The following is a 26,176-nucleotide window of genomic DNA, read 5'->3' on the forward strand; positions in this document are numbered from 1 at the left end:
TCAGATGAGCTAATTCCTTGAAATGCAACTCCGGGTCTTTCTTCTCAAATCTCTCTAGCAGCCTTTGGGTTTACTCTGTGTAAGTGGTGATATGGATGTGTCGCAATGTGATTAGCCCATGATACCGCCACTTCTGGGCATCCCCTTCCAAATGAAGAGTAGCAAACCGTATAGCATCGGCTTCCCGCATGGGGTTCAGGTGGAAATATGTGTCTAGCTTCTGGATCCATGCCCTAGTTGAACTCTTTGCCGACCCATCAAAGTTTGGGAGTGTAACCTTCCCTGCTATATTCTACACATCCTGGTTGGATGTTCCCCCTCTGTAGTGGGCCCCAGCCCCTGTAGTATGCCTCTACTTGCCAAAAGACATCACCTGCTTAATCCGCGCTTCCAACCCCTCATACTCATCAATACTAGAAGCAACTGAGTGGACCAAATCTACAACCAAGTTTGGCTCCCTCTCTAGCTCGGGTTCATCCACAAAATTAGGCAAAGTAGGACAACCAGCCTGCCCACGCTGGGGAGTATGTGGGGGCTGATAAGTATGGCTGCCCCCTCCTGCTCTGGAACCCCCATCACCTTGAGGCTCTCCCTCTGGCCTTCCACCCATCTGTAGCCCCATCACCTGCTGCATCCTGTCCATCATGAGTTGCCCTTGCCTCAACATTTGCGGATTAGTCAACAGCTCCTCCAAAACTTGGTTCTGACCCATTTTCCTGGGCTGCTCATTGTCCTCCTGATTGTCCATCCCACCTCTAAGGTTCTCCACCTTGGTGTCTGAAAACGGATCTAGGCCTTCTTCTCTACCTCGACCCCTGCCTCTGCCTCTACCACGACCTCTCTAGAAGACTACTCCTTGATATCTAGGTGGCATCACCTGCTCCTATTCCCCACCCTGGCCAAGAACATGCTCTGATACCACTGTAATGTCCCTAATAGAAATTTACAGTGATAACAAAGACATGCAATAATTTCAACACAAAAATTTACTCAGTAAACACATATAAATAAAATTTTGCCCGAAACACCAAATTGGCCAATTTTTATTAAATATAATTGCTGGAGTACAATAGAAGATGGAAGGAGTGCACCTGGGCTTGCACAAGGCAAGCTACAAGCCTCAGGTGATCAGTACAAAAGTGCCCAACTGCTGTAGAAGTGTTCTCTAGAAAACTGCGTTGGCCCTATGTTTCTGCACTGTTGGCTGACTTCAGACCCTGATTTGCCCCCTCAAAACTGCCCAAAAAATTCTGTAAAATTAGGGGTGGACTCCTTGCCAAAAACCTAGAAAACTCAGAAAGGGTTTTCCCTAGTTTTGACCCTCCAAATTTGGCCTCCCACAGCTTGGCCCTCCTCCAAAACTAGAAATCTACACTTGTAGCTGAGTCTATCGTTTCCTGCTCCCAAAATGCTAGAAATCCCCTCCAAATAAGCCTCCAACCAAAATCCCAGCAACCCAACTCCTCAATCCTCCGGCCAAGACTCTCCCTGGACAACCCACACTAATGACTGCGCAGTTCTAAATGTTATGCTCTCTCTCCTGATAAAGATTCACTCCTCTAGGTTGGAAATTGGTCAAGAGACACTCCGACAACACTTCACACCCAATTCCCAACACCTCTGCTCCTCCAAGACTGCGTGGTCTTCTCTACTGCGTCCTTGCTGAACCAGAACAACGTGATTCCTTGTAGGATATGTCTCTCTCGGTCTCCAAATGAAAAGGAAAACCTTCCTAGGGTGGCACTCGAGGTCCACCGAAGAAAGGGTGAGCTTCACTCCTTGGGAAGCTCTTGTGCTAAGCAGCACGTTGTGGCTTAGCTGAACAGCCAAAGCAACAATGAGTTTTCAAATTGTCAAAAAACCCGAAATGATGCTTCTCTTCTTGTTAAAATTGGCAACTAGGGCCAAACTCCATGTGGGTCATCTTATTTATGGCAGTTGATATTTTTCCTGGATCCCTCTCATTGAGAGGTGTAGGATTGATCTAAAGATCATCCGATTCCGATAAGTATTCATGGAGATATGAATTTATTTGTGTTATGGGACAATTCGTCAAGGTCGGCCAACAACCAAATAAACCCCACTTGTGCTCAACGTTTTAGTATAAATAGAGGTGGCTTTCAAGTCATTTCAACACACTTGGGATCTCTTCCTCGCTCTACTTGTCTTTGGGTTTTAGTAGGAGGAGAGATCCTAAGGAATATTGTTGCCTTGATCCAGAGGGCAGAAAGCTGGAACTGCCGGAAAAGTCGGAACTGCCGGAAAAGTCGGAACTGTCGGAAAAGCCGGAAATGCGGAACTGCCGGAAAAGCCGGAATTGCCGAAAAAATCAGAATTGCTGGAAAAGCTGGAGCTGCTAGAAAAGCCAGAAAAGATGGAAAAGTCGGAAATGTTGGAATTGCCGGGAACAACAGGAATTGCCGGAACAGCCGGAATTGCCAGAACTGTTGGGAACTATCGAAACAGCGAGAGCATCTGTCTTCGAAGGAGAGCAGCATGCAAGGGACAACTAACTAACATTGGGACAGTTGTATGGTACTTAAATACACCAAGAATGCAATGTTACAACTAGCATGCAAGGGAAAACTACTGTGCAACAACAAGCATGCGAAGGACAACAAGCAGGCAAGGGACAACAAGCAAGCAAGGTGCAGCCAACACATAGGTCAGGATGGCAACATGGTGCAGCAATGGCACATAATGCAGTACAGTGATGGGTATAATCATGATTAATGAAGCGTGATGAGATGCAGCACAGTGATGATGGGTGCAGCACGGTGAGGTGCAGCATGATGATGAAATGCAGCACAACGATAGGTGAAGGAGTCACATTGGAGAATCAGTTGAAGTAGCATGTCTTCAACTGATCTCGTGTATCATCTTCTTAGAGATGATCTCTGCTCTTATCTAGATAAGTCAAAGTGTTGACTTATGTTGTAAACGTAATATCTCTCTCTCTCTGCTGAACTATTGAAGAACATATAAGAAGAATTGATCAAGGGTTTCCCCACATTGGGGTTTGTCCCTGGCTAGCGCCACATCTTGTGTTCTCTTGTCTTGGCTTGTCTTTTGCGATTTATGTTTATGTTCTATCTACAGTTTACTTTAATGTTGATGTGATTGCTAATTTAGAAAAGTTATTGAGCTAACTGTGAAAATTGAAATAAATTTCTCTAAGCATAGAACATACCTAAAATTAACATGGTATCGGAGCTGAGGTGAAGACAATGCCCAAGCAAGAGTGAAAGAGCAATCACCGAAGACAGTTGGGAAAGGACAAAAGGATCAGTGGATTTCTCATCCCTTGTCAAATTCACCAAGGGTGAAGTCGAAGCAGAGAATATTATCAGAATGGCACAATGGAATATGGCCTACCTAAAGATCACTTCATTGGAAGACCGGATCTCAGGTTGGAAGGAAAGGCAGATAACTAGTTCGACCATTATGCGAAGGAGCGTTCGAATGGCAAGGACACATCACTTGATGATGATAACAATCATTCCAGGGACATCTTCAATGATCAAAGGAATGACAGGTAATGCAGGTCATCAAGGAAATGGCCGACTCTTCTTAGAAAGCAAGGAACCCCAGGTATGAAGAATCAAATGTTGTTTCTGATAAGATTAAGAAGCGTTATCTTGTATTGACCCTCTCCTTTAGATTCGTTGGGAATCGCTTATAGATTGTTGCTTCAAGGCACTTCATTGGATAGATGGGTGCACTCTCTAATTTTGTAGAGATGGAAACAATCATGGGATTATACTTGGAGCTGATGCCACCTATCCCAGAAAGGGTGTAGGGAATGTTACCCCTCAATTGAATGAGGGTAACTCGATTCATTTACAGAATCTCTTTTATATACCTGATTGCAAGAAGAACTTGCTGTCCATTTCGGCAATGGAAGTCAAAGGTTATAGTTTGGTACTCATGGATGGAAAGGTACGTGTTTGAAAATAGAATTTTCGAAGATGTTTTTGAGTTCAGGGTTGTATCAAGTTGCAGGAAGTCCACTGGGGACCATGTCCATTGACACATAGCACCGGAGGTCTGTGAGTCAGATGGTGATAGGGATGTTTGAATTCAAAAAGAGCATGAAAGTACATGTCTGATATGTACCGAAGGAAAATCTTACAAGGGGACCATTCCCCTCATGTAGCAGGGCCACAGGTTTGGAACAACCCGAGGGGTTTGAGATTCATGATCAGGCATCTCACGTATGCAGGTGGAAGAAAGCCCTCTATGGCTTGAAACAAAATTCCCTAGGCGTAGTATGAGAGGATTGATCGCTGTCAGATGAAGCTGAGATTCACTAAGAGTGAAGCCGATCCAAACCATAGTTTGAAGGTTGTGGATGATAGACTTCTCATACCAACACCTTCTGAGGACGACCTATTTCAAACAAGTGCAGACCCTCTCACTTGCAGAGGTAAGAGGGAGTTGGATTCCGGATGTGGAATGATAAACTGCAAGCCCGTGACTACCTCGAGGATCATAACTTTCATAAGTTATATGGTAGTGATGTCGGACCAGATTTGGGAAATGCCTCTGAGTTTCATAAACTCATTCGCGTTGATGTTCTTGGTGAACTTTCGTCCAGACATATGTTTTGCAGTTAGCATGGTGAGCTCATATTTGGTTGAGCCTCACTGGATTGGTGCCAAGAATCTTCTAAGATATCTTCGGGGCACAATCTCTGATGGATTGAGATACACTGTCGGAAATATGAAACTGCATGATTATTCGAACGCTGACTGGGCAGGCAGTGTGGAGGATCACTAGAGCACTTCTTAGTGCTGGTTCTCTTTGGATTCTGCTTCGATATCATGGATGAGCAGGAAGCAGAAGTCGGTTGCTATAAGCACCGCCGAGACCAGATACATAGCTACGAGTATGATCTCGTGTGAAGCTACATGGTTGCAGAAGCTCTTAAGTGAGCTGTTTGTACACATGATGAATATCACTGTGATTCTTTGTGACAACCAGAGGGGGGATTCGATTATTGAGGAATCCCGTATTCGATGATTGCTCCAGCAGGTAGACATCAGATAATGCCTTATCTGGGATATGGTAAGTCGATGAGCGAGGAGGTTCCATCGCATTGAGACTGATGTACAGGTCACATACATTTTGTCAAAGCCTCGGGGAAAGGTCAAATCTGTGACTTTCTTGAACGACTTGGAGTCGTTGAGAGACCTTCTTATAAGGGTCCTGCATGTTGCATGCATTGAGCTCTGGGAGCTTTAGGGGGCTTGGGGTACTTACTGGAGCAACATATGACCACAGGGCGACTCACCCTCCCTGGTGGTGCGCTATGAACATGATGATTAGTTCTTTTGTGGGCCGGGATGATTAGTTCTCCCGTGGCAACTGTGGAACATGATGATTAGTTCTCCTGTGGGTCGAGATGATTAATTCTCCCGTGGCAACTGTGGAACAAGATGATTTGTTCTCCGTGGCGACTATGGAACATGATGATTAGTTCTCCAATGGGCTAGGATGATGTTCTCTGTGGCGACTGTGGAACAAGATGATTAGTTTTCCTGTGGGCCAGGATGATTAGTTCTCCGTGGCATCCACTGACAGGATGATTAGTTCTCCAGTCGAGGCATCCTACCCATGCAGTCTGGGACTCATGGAAGTACCTCTCATCTGATCAATGAGCAGGGAAATGAGGATAGGGACCATAGTAGTACTATCGATGGACGCATCGCTGTGTCTACCGTACTCCCTATGCTAGGATGACCTCCATTGATCTGGGATCAATGAAACTGATTTGGGATCAGTATGAGTGGTTTGAGACACTCTCTTGTGACATTGATCTGGGATCAGTATGAGTGGTTTGAGACACTATCTTGTGATATTGGTCTGGGATCAATAAAACTGGCTTCGGGTCAGTAAGAGTGATGTGCCACACTCTCTTCAGATGAAACTGACTTCGGGTCAATAGAGAATGGTATGAGACATTCTCGATCAATTCTTCTTCTTCATGGTTCAGCAGAGCAGAGCAAAGCAAAGCAGAGCATAGCTCAGTAGATCAAAGCAGAGCAGAGTAGTGCAGGGCACTGATGGCAGAGATAGTACAGTCAGACATATGGATCAACAAATGGAGTTCTCCCTAGTTGAGAGGGAGTGTTAAAATTGGCAACTAGGGCCAAATTCCATGTGGGTCATCTTATTTATGGCAGTTGATATTTTTCTTGGATCCCTCTCATCAAGAGGTGTAGGATTTATCTAAATATCATCCGATTCCAATAATTATTCATGGAGAAATGAATTTATTTGTGTTATGGGACCATTCGTCAAGGTCGGCCAGCAACCAAATAAACCCCACTTGTGCCCAACGTTTTAGTATAAATAGAGGTGGCCTTCAAGTCATTTCAACACACTTGGGATCTCTTCCTCTCTCTACTTGTCTTTGGGTTTTAGTAGGAGGAGAGATCCTAAGGAATATCATTGCTCTAATCCAGAGGGCAGAAAGTCGGAACTGCCGAAAAAGCCAGAACTGTAGGAAATGCCAGAAATGCTGGAAAAGCCAGAACTGTCGGAAAAGCCGAAATTGTCGGAAAAGCTGGAACTGCAGGAAAAAATGGAACTGCCGGAAAAGCCAGAAAAGTCTAAAAAGCCGGATTGTCGAAAAAATTGGAAATGTCAGAAAAGCCAGAACTGCGAGAAAAGCCAGAAATGCTGGAAAAGCCGGAACTGCAAGAAAAGGCGGAAATGCTGGAACTGCCGGGAACAGCCGGAATTGCCGAGAATAGCCGGAATTGCCGGAACTGCAAGGGACAACTAACTAACATTGAGACAGTTGTATGGTACTTAGCAACAAATACACCAAGCATGCAATGTTACAGCTAGCATGCAAGGGACAACTAGCATGCAACAACAAGCATGCTAAAGACAACAAGCATGCTAGGGATAACAAGCAAGCAAGGGACAACAAGCAAGCAAGGTGTAGCCAACACATAGGTCAGGATGGCAACATGGTGCAGCAATGGCACATAATGTAGTATAGTGATGGGTACAGTGATGATTAATGAAACGTGATGAGATGCAACATAGTGATGATGGGTGCAACATGGTGCAGCGCGGTGAGGTGCAACATGATGATGAAATGCAACACAACGATAGGTGAAGGAGTCACCTTGGAGAATCAGTTGAAGTAGCATGTCTTCAATTGATCTCATGTATCATCTTCTTAGAGATGATCTCTGCTTTTATCTAGATAAGTCAAAGCGTTGACTTCTGTTGTAAATGTACTATCTCTCTCTCTCTCTGTGCTGAACTATTGAAGAACATATAAGAAGAAATGATCAAGGGTTTCCCCACATTGGGGTTTGTCCCTGGCTAGCGCCACATCTTGTGTCCTCTTGTCTTGGCTTGTCTTCTGCGATTTATGTTTATGTTCTATCTGTAGTTTACTTTAATGTTGATGTGATTTCTAATCTGAAAAAGTTATTGAGCTAATTGTGAAAATTGAAATAAATTGCTCTAAGCATAGAACATAAGTAAAATTAACACTTCTCCTATTTATACTTGCTGGCCTTGAGTCTCATGTGGGTCCATCACTAATTTCGACCTTAGTTAGGAAAATCGAATTGTTTACCATGGGGTGCATATTATTTATGGGTAAGCGCCCCCCACATTCCACTAAGATGCTCATTGACCCACTTTTCCTAAGTTTTATTCGCCAAAAAATGCCTTAGACCAAAAATGACAAAATCGACAAAATTGTTCCTCTCACCTTAGGAAAATGATTAGGAAGGGACATTACAGTCATAGGAGCAAGATTACATTATTGGTGGGCTCGGAGAGTTTTGACGAGTTTTATGGGGGCCGCTTGGAATCGCTTGCCATTTTTCATCATCATGATCAATTCTGCACAGTTTGATCTTGGTCTCACTGCATTCCAATGATTTCTGTAAAACGAAGTTATTAATGGGCATATTATAATTAATTACGCTTAAGGTGTTGTTTCAAGCTGATTACTTGGAGAAACACCTTAGTGTAATAGCTCGTTGGAATCTGGATGAAAATATCTACAAAATAGAATGATAAAAAGGGGCTTTGGGAGGCTGGTGTGATCATGGTGGTAGTTTAAGCATTTTTTGGAGATGAAAGTGGCTTTAATTAGTAATAAAAGAGTCACTTATTTTTTTAAAGGAGAAAACATGTTTTTATGTAAGGGGTAAATAAAAGGGGGCAAAAGACACTTGGAAAATAGGAGGAAAATGCACTAAGTGGCTTATTAATAAAATAATAAAAGGAGATTTCTAGAAGATTCGACAAAATCTTATAAAAGGAGAGAGAAGGCCATTTCTCATTCATTCTGGTTTATGATTATTTCTTGGTGTTTGGTCTGGGAGCTTAAGTCAGTTTCTCACGAGGATTTCAAGTAAGACTCTCAAACTAGTTTCGGTGGACATCCATTGCCACCCTAGCTAGTAATCATCCAATTTTGGTGGACATCATTGCCACCCTAGTTGGCATTGCGGGGAAATTATTCAGATTTCCGTTTGTGCTTAAATTACAAGTTAATTTGCAGCTATATCTCAAGGTGTTGAATTTATATATATTTGCTGGAGACCGAGTTGTTGCTGTTGGGCCGAGTTTCATTAGCTATTTCCAAGGGCCAAGTTGTTTGCAGATATTATTTACCAGAGTTGTGTTATTTTATGGGGTTCTATCCATTTTGCCAATGTCGATTTATATTCGCTGGGGTCGAGATTATTTTATGGAGATCTTTATTTACTGGGGTCGAGATTATTTGCCAGAGATCTTCATTCGCTAGGACTGAGATTATTTTCCAGAGATCTTCATTTGTTGGGGTTGAGATTATCTGCCAAAGATCTTTATTTACTTGGGCCAAGATTATTTATTGGAGATCTTTATTTGCTGGGGCCAGATTATTTGCCGAAGATCTTTTTTTTTGTAAGTCGAGGATCTATTCAGTAATCAAAAGGAGAGTACGTAGTTATCAAAATGCAAGTGGTCTCACCTCAACCGAGTTTGTTGACCAATGCTATCACCATATTACAAAAAGACAGTAGGAGAAGCAGATTATAAGTCCAAACCTGACAGGCCAAAACCACGAAAAGACAAGCAGAGCCAGAAGGGCGCCTGTGACCATACTCAATCATCAAAAGTGATTGACGCTGGATTATTCGGCCCAGTCCCTAGAGGGGGAGGGGGGTGGTATGAACATCTAACATGTTGCTCAAAGTGAGCAAGCCATGTTTCCAGCTTCTCGATCTTCTCTGCTAGCAAATTTTGCCCTCGCCAAACCACCACAATCCTTTCTCTGACATGGCATTGAAAGTAGTGCAACTGGTTTAGTGTGGCCATGACAACCTCATGCTCTTCCTTTTTGGTCTTGTCGTATGCTTCCAGACGATCCAGAACTGACTGAATCAATTCGCGTTGAGAAGCATAGCGGTTCTGCCGGCCAGCAGTTGTACGCCCTGGAAGACTTGCACATCCGTGCTTGCTATTCCGACCCTGCATGCCTACCCCATGATCACGATCCACGATCCACACTCCCATTCCTACCGCCACAAGCTGCACATACACCCCGCACAGAACCCACACCTCCTTTGCCACCTCGAGCACCAGAGAACGCGCTATTCACACCACCAGCGACACACCCTCCCCGCTTGGATCTTGCTGCAGCCCTATCCCCCAATGCCACCTCCAACTCGTTGCCCATGCCACCCTGATTGGATGAGTTGACCATCTGTAGGGGTTGGGAGCGAGAACTCTGCGGTACAGGTCGCATGGTGAATGCCCAGGAAGACACCCCCAAGACGAGACCTACAATGCTCCTCACAACCTCCCGACAAACTGTGAGCCAAAGCAAGCTTGATGCCAGCCCCAAATCAACCAGCATGAGCCTCCCCTTCGGAACTGTTAGCCACCACACACCAGCTAGGAGGGAGACAACCTTGGCCACAACTAAATTCTGCGCCATCCAAACCAACGACTCTTCCTCTCCGTTGTCAGGGGAAACACCTAGAAGCAGAGTCGCGTTCCGACTAAATTCATCCCAAAGCGCAGTGCCCCGAGAGCCTAACTAGAGCCAAGTAAAACTTGGAGCAAACACCACCAGTCCCCCCAGTGACCTCCGAGACCAAATGATAGTCACCCAATTGAGCAAACTGCTAGCCAGGCTTTTGGCCACGCATGAAACAATCCAACCCAAAGCCCCGCTACCTCCATTTCTAGCAATTTCCCTCCCCAAGGCCCAGGGGATTATACCCAACATGCATGCGTCTTAGAAGGCGAGGAAAAAACCGGAGAGAGGAGGATGACCAAAAAACTCGCTGCAGACAAAAGACCCAACACCACCCCAACCACAGAGAACACTCAGAGAAATATCCATTGAGCATCGCAAGAATGGACACCAAGTTCGACAACCTTACCATGCAAATTGCCCACAGCCTGCTAACGGAGGCGAGGAGCTGGGCATAGGCACTCAAACTTGAAGCTTTTGTTGTCCGTTCATAGTGGAGGAAGCGACGATGTCATTTTCTCCACCACTCCAAGACTACCCGAGGGTCGAAGAACCTAGCCAAATTGTAGTTGCTCGGACCAAAGTCTACCAACCTCCACACTGCCAGCCCAATATAACCTACAACAACCCCAACATTCGCCATTAATCGCCTTACCTGACCAACACACCTTCCTGTGGAGGACGATGAAATCTCGCACGCCTTGCAGATCCTTTCACCTTACACCTTACGTAATGGGAGGTCAAATTATCTGTCCTCCTCCCCATCTGCTATATAAGACCCTTCATTTCCCATGTGTCGAGCATGTCTTAGAGACCGACAGCCCCATCAGGGAGTTTGTCGGAGATCTTTATTTGTTGGGGCCAAGATTATTTATTGGAGATCTTATTTGCTGGGGTTGAGATTATTTACCAGAGATCTTATTTGCTGGGGCCAAGATTATTTGTTGGAGTTGGGCTTATTTGTTGAGGCCGAATTCTTTATTTTAGAGGAGGGCCGAAATTGCATTGTTTATTTTGGAGAGCCAAATTCATCCTTTTCTAAGGGCCAAATTGATTGAGCCATTTTGCCGAAGTTGTACTCAAATTTATGGGTTGGTATTTTGAATGTAAATCTCCCGTCAAGTTTAATAAAATTGTGAATTTCTCTTGGAATATTTTCTGTTGTAAGTGTTTATTACTTTGCTTACTAAATGTTTGAAGAAATGTTTTCTTACTAAGTGTTTGAAGAAATATTTTAGCAACAAAATTAGAGCAAGAAAAAATTAGGAACTGATATAGTGTCCCAAAATTCCTTGAATTTTATTAAAAATTGCTTTTACACACTTCCATTGTCTAATTTAAGAACTTTGATATTCTTCCTTGTTTGGTTCTCCACAAGAGGCTTAAACTCTTGAAATCGGCTGAAGACTTCATCCTTGACCTTCAGGAAGTATATCCATGTCCTTATGGAGAAATTGAAGCGAACAAAGTTCCTTCTCAAGATTAATTACTCTAGAAGACTTGGAATATAAAGTTATCCATGAGGATACAAATATTATATATTAAATGTGTGAAATAAGAATGAATTTACAATGAGAACGAGAGGCTTGCTTATATATCAAGCAAGTGTCTCTTCATGGAGAGTCATGTCCTATTTAGACATGCCTCTTCAACCTAACTACTAATTATTATTAACTAATCATTATTACAATTATCCTTGTTACTTATATTTATATTATTTATATATTTTATTCGTAACATTGCCTTCTTCCTCAAAAAGCTTTGTTCTCAAATCTTGTTAATGAAAAAGGCTTGATCTCTTTTTCAGCTTCAAATGCCTTTCTGTCTCGGAACCATCATCTTTGTCGATATAAGCTGATATGATCTTCTAAGTGAAAAACAAAATTGTCACACTGAGAAGGGATTAGACCATCCTAGATTAATTCTCTGTGTAGTATTCTGATCATTGGAATTTTGTAACGACTTGTCAGTATAAGACGGAATTGATGTTACATCATTATTCTCTGGAACATCAGTTTGTTGTTTCGGTTCTAAATGGTCCCGATACATAGCATTGCTGATTTGTCTATTCTCATGATTCGGATGCTGATAGGGAACTTTTTTGGTTTGATTTTCCCTTATTGGGCATGCGGCAATTTTTATACTTTCTTTTGGCGAAGATGTTGTTGAGTTGGTCATGAAACATTCACTAGGGATGTTCATTGTCTAAACTGCAACATCTAAGTGGGTCGTTTCTTCAACTTGCTTGTCTTCTTCCTGAATTATGACATTCACTGGATCAATATTTGTTGTTTTGTCATCAACTTGAATTCTTACATTTGATGCTTCCATTTCGATAAGTTGTTGTACCTTGTTTTCTAATGACTTCTTATCCTTCTTAAGTTTCTTAATTTGCGTTAGTAATTTTTCACTATGGTTTTTAAGTCGAGAAACTTCTTCATTTTTGTCAACGATGATTTTGTCAATTTCATTTTGCATATTTTGTAATAATTTTTTACCTTCTTGAGAAATTACTTTAAAAATATCTGATATATCTTCTGGCGTTACTGAATTTGGTTTCAGTGTAACATCTTGGAGTGTTATTTTCTTCTTCTTGTAAGAAAATGTTAGAAACTTTTTCTTTGTATTTAAGATGACAGATCCTACCATTTCCATCCAGGGTGATCCCAAAATAATGTCATCTTGATTGTTCCATAGGGTCTGAACTGAGAATTGCGATACAAATGTATAATATTCAATGTTTAACTGTAAATTGGCTATGTCATATATTTTATTGCGAAAAAAGTCTAATTTTTCAGTTATATTTGACTCCGGGATCACTAGTTGGTTTGCGATTTTAGGTGTTATATAATTTGCATCTTCTGCCGGAGAAATAGAAATAATAACATCTTTTCTTGCGAGATTTCCTTTAATGTTAAATAACGCTTTATCGTCTTTGGGTAAGGTTTTTGGGAATATTATGGCCTTCATTTTTGTATTAGACTCCCTTTTTTGCTTCTTGAATATTAAATACTTTTTTAAATCACTTTTTTTAAAAATAAATCCCTTTTTTTCTATATATATGAATTTGTATATATATATATATTTTTTCCAAATTTTATATTTTATTTTTTAAATATTATTTAATCTTAATTTTTTTTTTTTTGGTTCTCTAACGCTTCCCTTTTTTTTCTTCTTTTTCTTAAATTGATATGGAACAATTATTTAATTTTACGAACCCTTTATATAATCCTTTTAATACAGTGCTTTCGTTAATGTGTGTTCTTCTGACTCGATGATGGAAATCAAAGGTTAAGAGTAAAGTTTGGAATTTAATTTATAGATTGAAAAATTAAAAATATGATTGTACGGATGGGTGGCAACGAAGATATGAGAAGATGCGACTATATTATGAAAAAATGCGATTGTAGGATCAAGGGGAAGAATTGATATGTGGGAATGGAGGATGGAGCATCCAATGACAGTTGTGGTATTGCGATAGTGTTCTGGTGGCAGTGGAAAGGAGAGGAGACGAACGTGGAGAAGAGTGAGGGAGAGGACGCAGGTCTGTAGGTTCGATGAGGACGAGCTGCAGATGGCAGTGACGAAATGAAGTGAACAAGGTTGATGTGGATGTGGTGTGAGGCGTCTGCTGGTCGTTGGATGGCTCGAACAGGGTAGATGACGCAGGTGGGTTGGTAGAAAACACAGGCTGCAGTGGAAGCGTGAACAACAACAGAAATGGCGTGTAGTGGCAGTGTAAAGGCATGGCGGTAGTGGAGGGTTAGTCATTGGCTTGACGCGGTCACAGTGGTGGTCATAGAGCGTTGTCGTGGGCATGCTGCAGTATTCTGGTCAGCAATGGTGGGTGCTCCTGGGATCGTTAGCTGTGAAGGTGCTCGCTGTGTGGCTTGTCGAACAATTTGCAGCGGTGGTCTCTGATGGGCCGGTGGACTGCAGAGTAATTTTTTTAACTTTTTATATAATTTTTTAAATTTTTTTATTACTTTATATATATATATAAATTAATAATTTTTTTCTAAATATTTTTTTTATAAATCTTTTTTTTTTGGAATTATTATTATTAGTTTTTTTCTAATTATTATTTTTTTCCTTTATTTATTTATTGTTTTAACTTTTTTTTTTCTTCAGATATATCCTCTCTCTCTCTATATATATTTTTAATATATATGTATAATATTTGTTTTTTCAAGCTTGGATTTTTTCCCCCTTTTTTTCTTCCTTAAAAAATGGCCAAGGGCCTCTGACGAACTCAGCAATGGAGAGACTCCAACTTGTGTAGCGAATGCTTCAGTCACGACGGCAATAAGGTTGACAATTTTCGATGGTCAAAGACTTGGATCGAACTCCTTTGATACCAATGAAGCGAACAAAGTTCCTTCTCAAGATTAATTACTCCAGAAGACTTGGAATAAAAAGTTATCCATGAGGATACAAATATTATATATTAAATGTGTGAAATAAGAATGAATTTACAATGAGAACGAGAGGCTTGCTTATATATCAAGCAATTGTCTCTTCATGGAGAGTCATGTCTTATTTAGACATGCCTTTTCAACCTAACTACTAATTATTATTAACTAATCATTATTACAATTATCCTTGTTACTTATATTTATATTATTTATATATTTTATTCGTAACAGAAAGCATCTATAAATGTCACATAATAGCAATATCTCGTCAGAGACTCCACTGACCACATCAGAATGAATTAAGTCCAACACACCCTTGGACCCACTCTCGCTGCTTGGAAATGCAGCCTTGGCATACTGTCCAAGTGCACATCCCTTGTACACTCCATCCTACTCTACACTGAACTTTGGATGACTAGTAACCATCTCCCCAATTAATGGTAAAACTATATAGTGCAAATGACCCAACCTCCTGTGCCACAACTCACACAGGTTGTCACTGTCATGCACTAGGATTCGTACTCGATGTCCTCTCAACAAGTTACCCTCTCTACCTCCAATTACTCACTTCACGCTAGGATCATATCCCCTAGGCCTGACAACTACCTGCCCACCTGTAAAGCTGACCTCAAAACCCTTGTCCTCCATAGTCGAGACTAAGAGTAAGTTCTTCTCAGGCTCTGCCACATACAACACTTCATTCATCTCCATAGGACTTCCTGAATCTAGTTGGAACTATATGGTTCCCACACCTTCTATTGCATACTTGGCGTTGTCACCAAGTTCCACATGTAGGTTTCTATGCTCCTTAGCCATAATGGTGAAGAGGTCACGAGGTCTTGTCGCATCATGAGATGATGCTGCATTGTCCATGAACCACACCCCTCGTGCAGTGATGCTAGAAAGACAAGACATCAATGAAAACTTCTTTTGAAACTGAATGGCAACCTCATCCATTTGTGTAGATGCAACCATAGGTGTCTTCCCCTTGCCCTTGTTCTTGTTCAAATGTTGACTTGCATAGTGTCCATATATGTGACATGCAAAGCACTTGACTTTGCTCATGTCCTTTTTTGTCGCCTTTGAAGATTCTCCTCCAGTTGGGTTCTATTTGGCCTTTTCCTTGCCCTTCTTTGCTTGTCCAACAAGAGCAAGGTTCTCCTCATCCCCACCCTTATGTTGTTCAACATAATGACTCCTCCCAAATCTCCTTGTGAGTGAAGTCGTTTTTGATAGAAATACTAAGAGGGGGGTGAATCAATATTTCTTATCAATTAGTATAATTTTAATTCCACAGAGCATTAATTGTTATTAGCATCAAGTTTTTGGCTCCAACTAAAGGAGGCTCCAACCCCTTGATTTACAGGCTCCAACCTGTAGGGCACTCCAATGCCCTGTTTACCAATTGCAATTGGGAGGACGCTCCAATGCCCTGGTTTACAGGCTCTAACCTGAAGGTGCTCCAACACCCTGTGTACCAGCTGCAACTGGACGAATGCTCCAACTCCTTGTGCAGGCTCCAACCTGTCCTAGCACCACCCTACCGCCCTGAAGTGTCCTCAGACTTCAACTTGAAGGACACTCCACTCTCTTGCCTTGCACCACCCTGCGCCCTGATCAATTGGCAGACCACGTTTCACAATTTTCACACTGGATCCCCCTGCACTCAAAAATCAATATCAACTGCAATCTAAATTCTGCTTGCTCTGCTCGGTATGTATATCACTGTCAAGTCCTGGCAGCCTCACTGCTCAAATCTGCTCAATCTGACCACTGCACAATCATACCTCAAACCCTAGCTTGAATATCCATTGACCACTGCACAACACTGCTGCACTTTCATTGCTGCACTTTCACTGCTACTGAGTAATCAATTCTGTCTGGTACCCTACCACAAATCTGTCTTTGCTTCTGTTCAATTTGTACATCAAACCTTGACTGTCAATCTTGACATTGTCACTGTACAACAACCACTGTTGCCCTCGACACAAACACTGCAATGCTCACGAATGAATATGCAATAGGGAGCTCAGGGCGCAGTTGCTAAATCAACTATGCCAAGCTGCTTTCGATCTTACACTGCTGCACTGGTGCCGAAAGGATGTATCAACAAATATGCTGCGAGCAGTGAGGCTCAGAGCTAGATGTCTTAGGTCAGCTCTATGACCTTGCAAATATTTCAACCTCTGCCCAAGGAGGCTTACTGGCATACGTCTTATAGCTGCTCAGATATAGCAATGAAGCACCTTCCAGAGTGCTACAACAATGATGAAACATAAACCTTTACTGCCCCCTATCTTAGAATGAAGGACTGTTGATGAAGTAAGCCAGAATATGTAAATGAACTCCTGATCATGAGACCAATTCTGATGATGATAACCTTACTATAGACAAAGACATATTCTTCTACAAATCTTCAACTTCAGTGAATAATAGGAATGCTACTACATACAGTGCCTCTGTCTTTTCACTTAGAATCATCAAGACTCACAACTGCAATGTGAATACCCTTACTGCAAACCAATGAAACATGAACCTCTCACTGCTGCAATATAAGCCACTGAACCTTACACTGTCAGAAGGTGCCTACCATTAATTTCTAACTGCTACCATTGAAGGCACTGCTGAAGTAACGATTGATGATGTAGTCCAACTCAATCTGCTTGTCAAGTCATCTTGGAAATTCAATTGTGAATAGAAGACCACGTGTGTAGATGATGATGTATATAAAGGATCAATACTTCAGTGCAATAAGTAGATAATAAATGCGAAACGGATCTCAGTGACTAAGACAATCACAGAGCTAAATGATTCAGAGTTTTAAGCCTCATACAGTTGTGCAAGAACAGTCAGATGCCTACTAGGATTTACACCAGAATTCAATAGCCTACTTAATTGTTGCTCAGAGTACAGATTGCAATTTTTTGAGGGTGAAAGATAGGCTTGTTTTAATCCTTTGAGCTTCACAGCCAGGGTCGAGTAGAGCAGTAACTTTTGTTGAATTGTAGTGACCTTATTAGCTTGAGAATGGACTTCGCTGACTTGTAGTAACCTTTCAACAACACTCTCAACTTCAGAATAGTCTTTGCTGACCTGTTGTGACCTTATGAGCTTGAGAATGGACTTTGCTGACCTAACACATTACCTTTCAAGCTTCAGATCATGGACATTAGGGCTTCTTCGTTGTCTAAAGGTGAAACATTCCAGAACTTGTCCACAGATGTGACAAATGAAGAGCGCCCAAAACGCAGTACTCAAGGAGCCCTAACTGCAAGTCTTGAATCACTGAAGTAGTACACAATTTGTCATTTCAGAACTGTGCCATAAACTAGGGTTTCCATAGGACTGATGACCTTAGAATAGGTCGCATGCTAGAATGCCAAGTGGATGACCAAAACTCTGTCTACAACTTACAATATCATACAATGAATCCCCAAGAGAAATAAAATAAAAACACCAAGAACCCGAACCCTATCTTCTGATCTCCGCATTCCTCCACAAGGGCCGAATTTCAGAGCAAAAAGATGCAAGGATAATTGTTCAAATCATATACTAAGGATAGCTAATCGATCACTTTAAATAGATTTTGGAGGGGCTCTCATGAGATCCAACGATCCCTTATTTTGAGAGAGACTTCAGATTTGAATTTTAAATTTTGGAGGGAGATACCTCACATAGGATTTTGAACTTTGAATTTAATTTCCCATTTAGCCCTAAAACCCTAACTGTTTTTGATTTATGATTAAAATAGCTTTGTAAAACCCCCAAGAATGAATTTACAATTATTCTATTCATTGGACAAGAGTCACATTGCTTGACAAGTTGACTTGACCAAGGAGAAGCTGCCACATCACTATCCTTTGGGGTTTTGCCCATGAGCTGGGGTCTTCAACTTCAAACTGGAATATCTCTCAAATCATGAAGAACTACATGGCGTGCCACATACCACCAGAAGCAGCGCGACGAGGAGAATCATTGGCGAGGATCTCCCTAACAAGTTCCATGATTTATTTCTTCAAAAACCCTTAACAAGTGTGTGGTACATCCTTAGTCTAGGGAACCCAAACCCTAAAACTAAGGTTTCCAACCATCCTTCAGTGGAGCTTCCAACTTGATGTAATTCAAACAAATATTAAGAGCGTTCATTAATACTTTGACATCAATGACATGTGTTTAGTCAAAGTCAAATTCCAGAGTTGACATCAATGACAATACCATTCAACAATCTCCCCCTTTGTCATTGATGGCAACAAATGTATTACTTCTGCGAGTACAACTCCCCCTGACTTCATGCCTCGATCTCCTTCTCGTGATTTCCCTCCCCCTTTGACATCAATGGCAAAGGATGAGATTGTTGAATGGTGTTGTCATTGATGTCAACCCTGGAGTTTGATTTTTACTAAACACTTGTCATTGATGTCAAGCTATTAATGAACGCTCTTAATATTTGTCTGAATTACATCAAGTTGGAAGCTCCACTAAAGGATGGCTGGACACCCTAGTTCTAGAACCTCATTGAAGAATTAAATTGAATATGATGTGGTCAAAAGATTATCAAATTAATTGAATCCTATTCAATAGTTCCCTCCTTGCGAAGTCAGCCTACAAAGAAAAATAATTTTGGCTCTACATTTAAAATTGAATTTTAAAAGATTTCCCTCCAAAATTACATTAGTCGACCTCCCTCCTCTCCTTCATGTCGGCCCCTAGAAGTCTCTGTATTACTATAAAAGGACCAAAGTCTCTGAGACTATACTTAACAGAACCAGCTGGCATTGGATCATTCTTGTTTGGTAGTCTGTTGAGGCAAATCCAAAGAAGTAACTTGTTGAACTTGCATTAGGATATATTTGAGAAGTTTTTACTGTCTAAGGGTTGCATAAGGTTTATTCATGATCCATTGAATAAGGGCGGTGAGCAAGTTGCAAAAATATGATATATCCTCTAGTGTAGGGGTGGCATTTTGAAGGCATCAATGTACTTTATTAGTTCAAAATCTTGAGAAGAATATCTCATCTACAACAATGAATAGTGGGAGCATCAGTGTTTGAGGCAGTGAAGAAAAGGTCAGTTTTGTAAAAGGCATCATTGTATCAGCAGATCTGAAGTACATGAATTCTTGCTCAGTTTCATTATCACATCATTTTGCAACAGTTGAAGAAGTCTGTTTTTAATCATACATCTGGATTCTGAAGTACATATTAGCAGTCACTGTTTTATTGAATACCTTTGTAAGTGGGTCATTATCACTGGTATGGGAGCCTACGGTTGTTTGTCTATTTTATTTTCATATTCAGGTGGTTGGGTGGTGCAAGACAGGAGAGTGAAGTTTCCTTCAGGTTGTAGCTTGAAAATACTTCAGGGCGGCAGGGTGGTGCTAGGGCAAGTTGGAGCTTGCAGGGTGAAGGAGGTCAAAACTTGAAGGATTTTGGATTGGTTTGTATCTGATGTTTCTGAACTATCTGAGGATTTGAGTGACACAGTTGTGATGTCTCCTTAAGGCCTTTCATCTGGCTGATCTTTGGCCCTTCCAAAAGATACAGTACCGTGACCTTTGAAGCGCAGATCTGTGCCCTAACCAGTGGCTCTGTGCTCTGGTTTGAGAGCAATGTTATGTGAATTTTTGAGCACTGCAGGATGAAGTTAAAGGAATTTGTTTTGGGGATCATACTTATCTGGTTGTGGTGAGCCAAAACTGAAGCCTATTTTGTGACATATACAACGAATTGCAGACTTTCATCCGAGCTTTGGACAGGGACAGTACTATCACATATGCCTTTAAGAAGACTCTGCCTCAGTTCCCTAATCAGATTGTGGCCTAGCTCTGTGACATCTTCTTTCGGCTTGATCTTGATGACAAGATCTGGGTTGACTGTGGATAGAGGTTACATGATTGCTGTGGTAAAGGGTTGATAACATTCTCCGTGTACTGGCGCAAATCTTGGGCCAATCCAAACTGTTTAAGCCCCTCTTGTATACAAAAGATCTCAGATGCTTGGTATCTCTGGTAAGTTTTCTACTGTGAAAATGTTCAAAGTGTGGTGTAATCATGAAGGTATCTCAAAGCTGTAGTGGAGGTAATTTGACAGAGGTCCAAGGGTTTGAACATGACTAGCGTTGGCAAACCTGTTTGACATGATGTATTAGTTTTGATCCTATTCAAAGAGTAGGTGTTGGTTATGGAAATTTTCTGAGATTATACTTAACTGAAGCAGTTGGCATTGGAGCATTCTTGTTTGGTAGTCTGTTGAGGGAAATTCAAAGAAGTAACTTGTTGAACTTGCATTAGGATATCTTTGAGAAGTTTTCACTGTCTAAGGGTTGCAGAGGGTTTATTCATGCTCCATTGAATAATGGTGATGAGCAAGTTGCCAAAATATCCTCTAGTGTAGGGGTGGCATTTTGAAGGCATCAACAAACTTTGTTAGTTCAAAATCTTGAGAAGAAGATCTCATCTACAACAATGAACATTGGGAGCATCAGTGTTTGAGGTAGTGAAGAAAAGGTCAGTTTTTTAAAAGGCATCATTAGATCAACAGACCTGAGGTACAATAATTCTTGCTCAGGCTTCAGTTTCATTATCATATCATTTTGCATTAGTTGAAGAAGTTTGTTTTTTTATCGTACATCTGAAGTACATATTAGTAGTTAGGGTTTTATTGAATACCTTTGTAAGTGGGGCATTATCCTTGGTACGGGAGCCCACAGTTGTTTGTCTATTTTATTATCATATTTAGGGTGGTTGGGTGGTGCAAGGCAGGAGAGTGAAGTCTCCTTCAGGTTGTAGCTTGAAAATACTTCAGGGTGGCAGGGTGGTGCTAGGGCAAGTTGGAGCTTGTAGGGTGTTGGAGCATCTTATTAGTTGTAGTTGATAAAATCAGGGCGTTGGGGCATCCTTCCAGTTGGAGCTGGTAAAACTAGGGTGTAGAAGCATCCTTTTAGGAGTTGGAGCTACTTGATAAACTTGAACATTTTTCTAGAGTACTAGGGAGTTGGGGCTTCCCTTTCAGTTGGATTTGAAGCATATTTTTATACTCATAAAAATATTAGAAAACATTCGTTGGTTTTTGTCTCGGAAAGGTTTCCTCCTAAAATTCACTATGTACTGTTCTTGTAATGTGTTGATCACTGTTCTATTGTTCTCGCTCTAAAATTTAAAAATTAACTATTGTAAGTGAAACACTGGTTCATCCCCCTCTTAGTATTTCCAACAAGTTGGTGGCAGTGGAGGCGGCGATAAAGGGCTCCGGTGGCTACATGCAATGTGTGGAGCTCTGGGGAAGACAATAGCGGAGGGGCTCCGACTTAAAGAGGTTATGTAAGGAACAAGAGTAATGTTGTTGCCAGTTGCATGGGTGATAGGTTGCTGTGCAACTAGCGGTTGCAGATGGTCGACGGGGATCCAACAGTTGTGTGAAAAGTTAAAACAACGGGGCTGTAGATTCGGGCTGCGAATGGTGGTGACAAGAAACAACGGGGTTGCAGATTCGGGCTTCGAATGATGCTGGCAGAAAACAACGGGGCTTGGGGATCCAATAGTGGCGTGAAATGTTAAAACGACGGGGCTGCAGATTCGGGCTGTGAATGGTGGTGACAAAAAACAACAGGGTTGCAGATTCGATCTTCGAATGGTGGTGGCAGAAAACGACGGGCCTGGGTTGCTTCTTTTTCCCTTTTTTTTATTTATTGTTATTATTATTATATATATATATTTTTATTTTATTTTATTTATTTTATTTTTTATTTTCTACGATTATATATCTTATTTTTTTAATACATATTTATATATATATATATATATATTTTAATATTATATATTCTTTATTTATTTATTTATTTTTAATTTTAATGGCCAAAGGCCTGACAACAAAATGGAAAACCTCCAATTTTTTTTGGCTAAAAGCCTCAATCGAATGATAGTGATCTTGACGAAGAGTTAATGGCCAAGGGCCGAGATCGGAGAACGCGGCTCTGATACCAATGTAACGATCACGTTCATATGCGCAACAAATATTCAAAATATTTGGAATATGTGAGTATCCATAATAGGAGAAGTAACATTTACATATAAGAATGTTGATTGTATAAGAGATGTGATATGAGATGTGGTTACAAATGAGGGCCTGCTTATATACCTAGGCAGGTGCCCCTTCATGAATGGTCATGTTCTTTTAGAAATGTCTCTTTAGTAACTAATTATTATTATGATGATTTATTATTTATGTTATTTATATTATTTTTATATATATTATATTTATAACAATAAGCCTCATGCATGAAAACCTTAACAAATTCCCCATGAAGTTGACATTACTTGACATCAATGACTTAGACTTGACATCAATGACAACAACTGCCAACATGCCCAAAACAGAAGACCTTTTGAAGTGTTGAAAATAGTAGCGAGAAAATGATTCCTTAATTTGTGCCTTAATTCAAGGAGTCAAATTCGAGTTCCTTCTTGTGCATGCTTGAGTTCCTAAAATTTAGGAGTGTCCCTAAAAATTAGGACGAGTTAGGTTGCAGTTAACTGATGTGTTGAAATTGAAGGTCAAGTTCTTGATTTTCTAGCGTGAATTAATTGAGGAAAAACACAAGTGATTGATTTTCAAGTGGTTGACTTGAAATAGGACAAGTTGCATGTGCAGTTAACTCATGCTAACTCAATCAATCACAAAATCATTTCTTAATTAGAAAATTCACTAATTTTAACCGTTCAAATTGCCTTTAAAAGGAGGAACGAAAGCACAAGTTTAATCATTGTTTGGTGAGCACGAGTTGGTGAGACCAAGCAATAGGAAGCACGAGTTTGTGTGTGGAGCTTGTGAGAGAAAGAGAATGAGCCTAGGTGAGACTTGTGGGAGTTTGAAGAAGGACGAGTTCCTTGGGTTAGGAAGTAGGGGTTAAGGTGCAAGCAAGGGTGTTTTAGTTTAGTGTAAACAGAGAGAACATGGTTGTTCTCTAATGAAACTTTATTGCATTGTAAAAGATTCATTGTTCAAACCAGTGTTTTAAAAGCCAACCGGCTTGGAACCTAAGTTACCAGAAAACGGATACGGGAACGGATACGGGTACAGGGTTTGATACGGATACGGCAAATTTTCAAAAAATCTGGATACGATACGGCAGGAAACAGCACATAATAAATATATAAAAATTTAAAATATATATATATATATATATATATATATATATATATATATATATATTAAAAATAAAAAATTCATATTACCATTCATATTTCAGAATCTAAATTATCATCTATGATATTGATCTATCATGATTCATGATTCATCATCATCATTTATTTTAACACAGGGCATAATGTAGATTGCAGCCTCTATCCCATGGTTAGGTAGAATGTGTTGAGTTAACAGCAGGTTAAGACATTGTCATAAATGTATGCTGATTGAGTAATGTGTGTAGCTGTTCATTACTATAACACAAGGCTTGATGTAATATGCAGCCCCTTCGTTCCACCACTAGGCAGCATACAATGTATAACAGCAATGTGATGAGTGACATGATAGATAGTATGGTGGTCTTGGTCTTGTATGTTACTCGTAATCCACAGCATTTTTCCTCCAAGTGTGGGTTGGGCACCAACAACAAGGAGACTACCTTATATTAACAGTCTATTAGACTATTACGACTCTGGAGTCTGCACTTCAAGAGGGGCTAAAGAAGATAGAATGTAGTGACTAGTCATTTGTTCTTCCAGTGCATATACAGCAGGCACTTTAAAGTTTAAACTTTAAAGTTTACACACAACACACTATACCCTCAAAGCTGTAACTCATGATTCCATGAGCACAAAGCAAACATAAATTTTTAACAGTTACGTATTGGGTTTTAGTATTTACGTATGGTTTATAGTATGTTACGGTATAACTTACGAGCTTATGAATGGTTACGCCGTTACGGTACCACTCTTAGAGCAGTGAATGCATAGAGGTATATACTATACAGGTTATAATGGTAATGAAACTACTGTAAGGTAATGAGATTACTTACTGGCAACTGCTGTAGCTACTAGCGGCGTGAACAGTGGAGACTGAAGTCTGAACAGTTGAAAGTTGAAAGCTGTTAACAGTTACAGTGACTGTAAAACTCAGCGGCGGCAGCAAATGAGCAAACTCGGCTAGTCGTTTAGGGTTTAAACTTTAGAAATTAGAATAAATCGTTTATACTTTAAGCTAAATCGATATTCGAAAATTTATAAAATCTGTTCCCGGCAGGCGTCGAACTCATCAGCATGAAACGTATTGAGGTTTTTAAAAAACGTTTTACAAATTCCTGGAACGTATTACGATTTGGCAAAAACGTATTCTAAATGGCGGAAACGTATCGAAATTTTTAAAACGGGAGGGTTTTTCCATCAGAACGGCTGAAAAACGGCGGTAAAAAATCGAATACGTATTGGAACCATAAAAAAACGTATTTAAGCCGTTTTTTCAGCGTTTCAGTGGTGAAAACGTATCAAAAACGGGGAACGCCGTTTTGGCAGATTAGGGTGACGTTTCCGGTAACTTAGCTTGGAACTGACTCAGTCGAGTTGGTCCGAGCTGGTAAAAAAATTTATGACTCGGCCGTCGAACCGGTTCGGTCGGCCGAGTTAAGACTGACCCGGCCGAGTCATGCCATGACTCGGCTGGTTCAGTCTTAACTCGGCCGACTCGGCTGAGTCCGTATCAACTCGGCTGGGTCACTTCATGTGGCCAGTAAACCCCAAATGCAATTTTTTTTTTATATTTTTTATATTTTTTTTCTGAGTGTGGGGGACTCCAAATGGTTTTATTAATTGGTTTTTTGGTCTTTGGGGTCCATTCCCCTCTCCTAGTATTGATATGCTATTCAAATTTCATGGTAATGACTCAGGATGTTTGAGAGTGGTTCCGGCCTCATTGGATTTCATATGGAGAAAGTAAAAGTGACATTCTCCTTAATCTTCATTTTCATCCTTTTACTTAAATTTTTAACATTACTATGAAATGACTCAGGATGTTTGAGAGTGGTTCTGGCCTCATTGGATTTCATATGGAGAAAGTAGAATTTTAGATTTCATTCAAAATCCAGCAGACTTATCAGTTTTTCAGGATTTCAGGATTGGGGGATTGCAATGTTTCCATTGAATTTTGTCATGTATTAGGGTATGGAACTCGTATTTAATCAAGAGCACCAATCCCTCTATGTACCTTGATGTTAGTGACATTGGTTGTCGAACTCCTCTGGGATTCGCTCCCAAACTGGGAGCTTCTGAAAATGTCGCTCTCGCTCTCGCTCCCCACTTTCGCTCCCGCTCCCAAGTAACACTGAGCCAGATGATGTTGGCAACTCTAGTAGTAGCTAGTAGTATTGGTCACCGACTTTTGTTGTAGAGGCCATTTATAGCCTCCTTGGTTATGTGTTTTTGTTTTGATCTCTATATCATCATCGTGTATGTATTGGACAATGCACTGGGTGCTATTTTGATATAATGGATATATTCATGAGCCTACTTTGATCATATGTTGTCTTCTATCTATATTCTAATGCTGTGTGTTTGGAAACATGAATGAAAATCTTTAAAATTATGTGTTTTTATAAAAAATAAATATTTAATGTATTTTTTACAACGACCGAGTCATTGAAATCGAGCTGGCCTAGTTGATACCGAGTCGGAGTCGGAGTCGGAGTCGACCCTCGGCCGAGTCGGAGTTTTAAAACATTGGTTCAACCTTCTTCAATAGAATTCTCAATAACAAGCAGAGGGTTT

The 26,176-nt window shown here is 40.7% G+C and overlaps 1 protein-coding gene across 1 annotated transcript in view; it reads left to right on the forward strand.

Moving 5' to 3' along the window:
* Positions 1–26,176, forward strand: part of LOC149168163 (SH3 domain-containing protein) — a 275,430-nt gene that overhangs the window by 34,447 nt on the left and 214,807 nt on the right. Inside the window, exon 5 of the mRNA XM_089424839.1 lies at positions 13,833–13,946. Within this exon, the coding sequence (XP_089280965.1) occupies positions 13,833–13,946 (114 nt within the window). The remainder of the gene's footprint in view (positions 1–13,832; positions 13,947–26,176) is intronic.

The sequence above is a fragment of the Pinus tabuliformis genome, chromosome 4_2 (genome assembly GCF_031772625.1).
Source record: "Pinus tabuliformis cultivar Carrire ecotype Pingquan chromosome 4_2, CPIR1, whole genome shotgun sequence".
NCBI classification, from domain to species: domain Eukaryota; kingdom Viridiplantae; phylum Streptophyta; class Pinopsida; order Pinales; family Pinaceae; genus Pinus; species Pinus tabuliformis.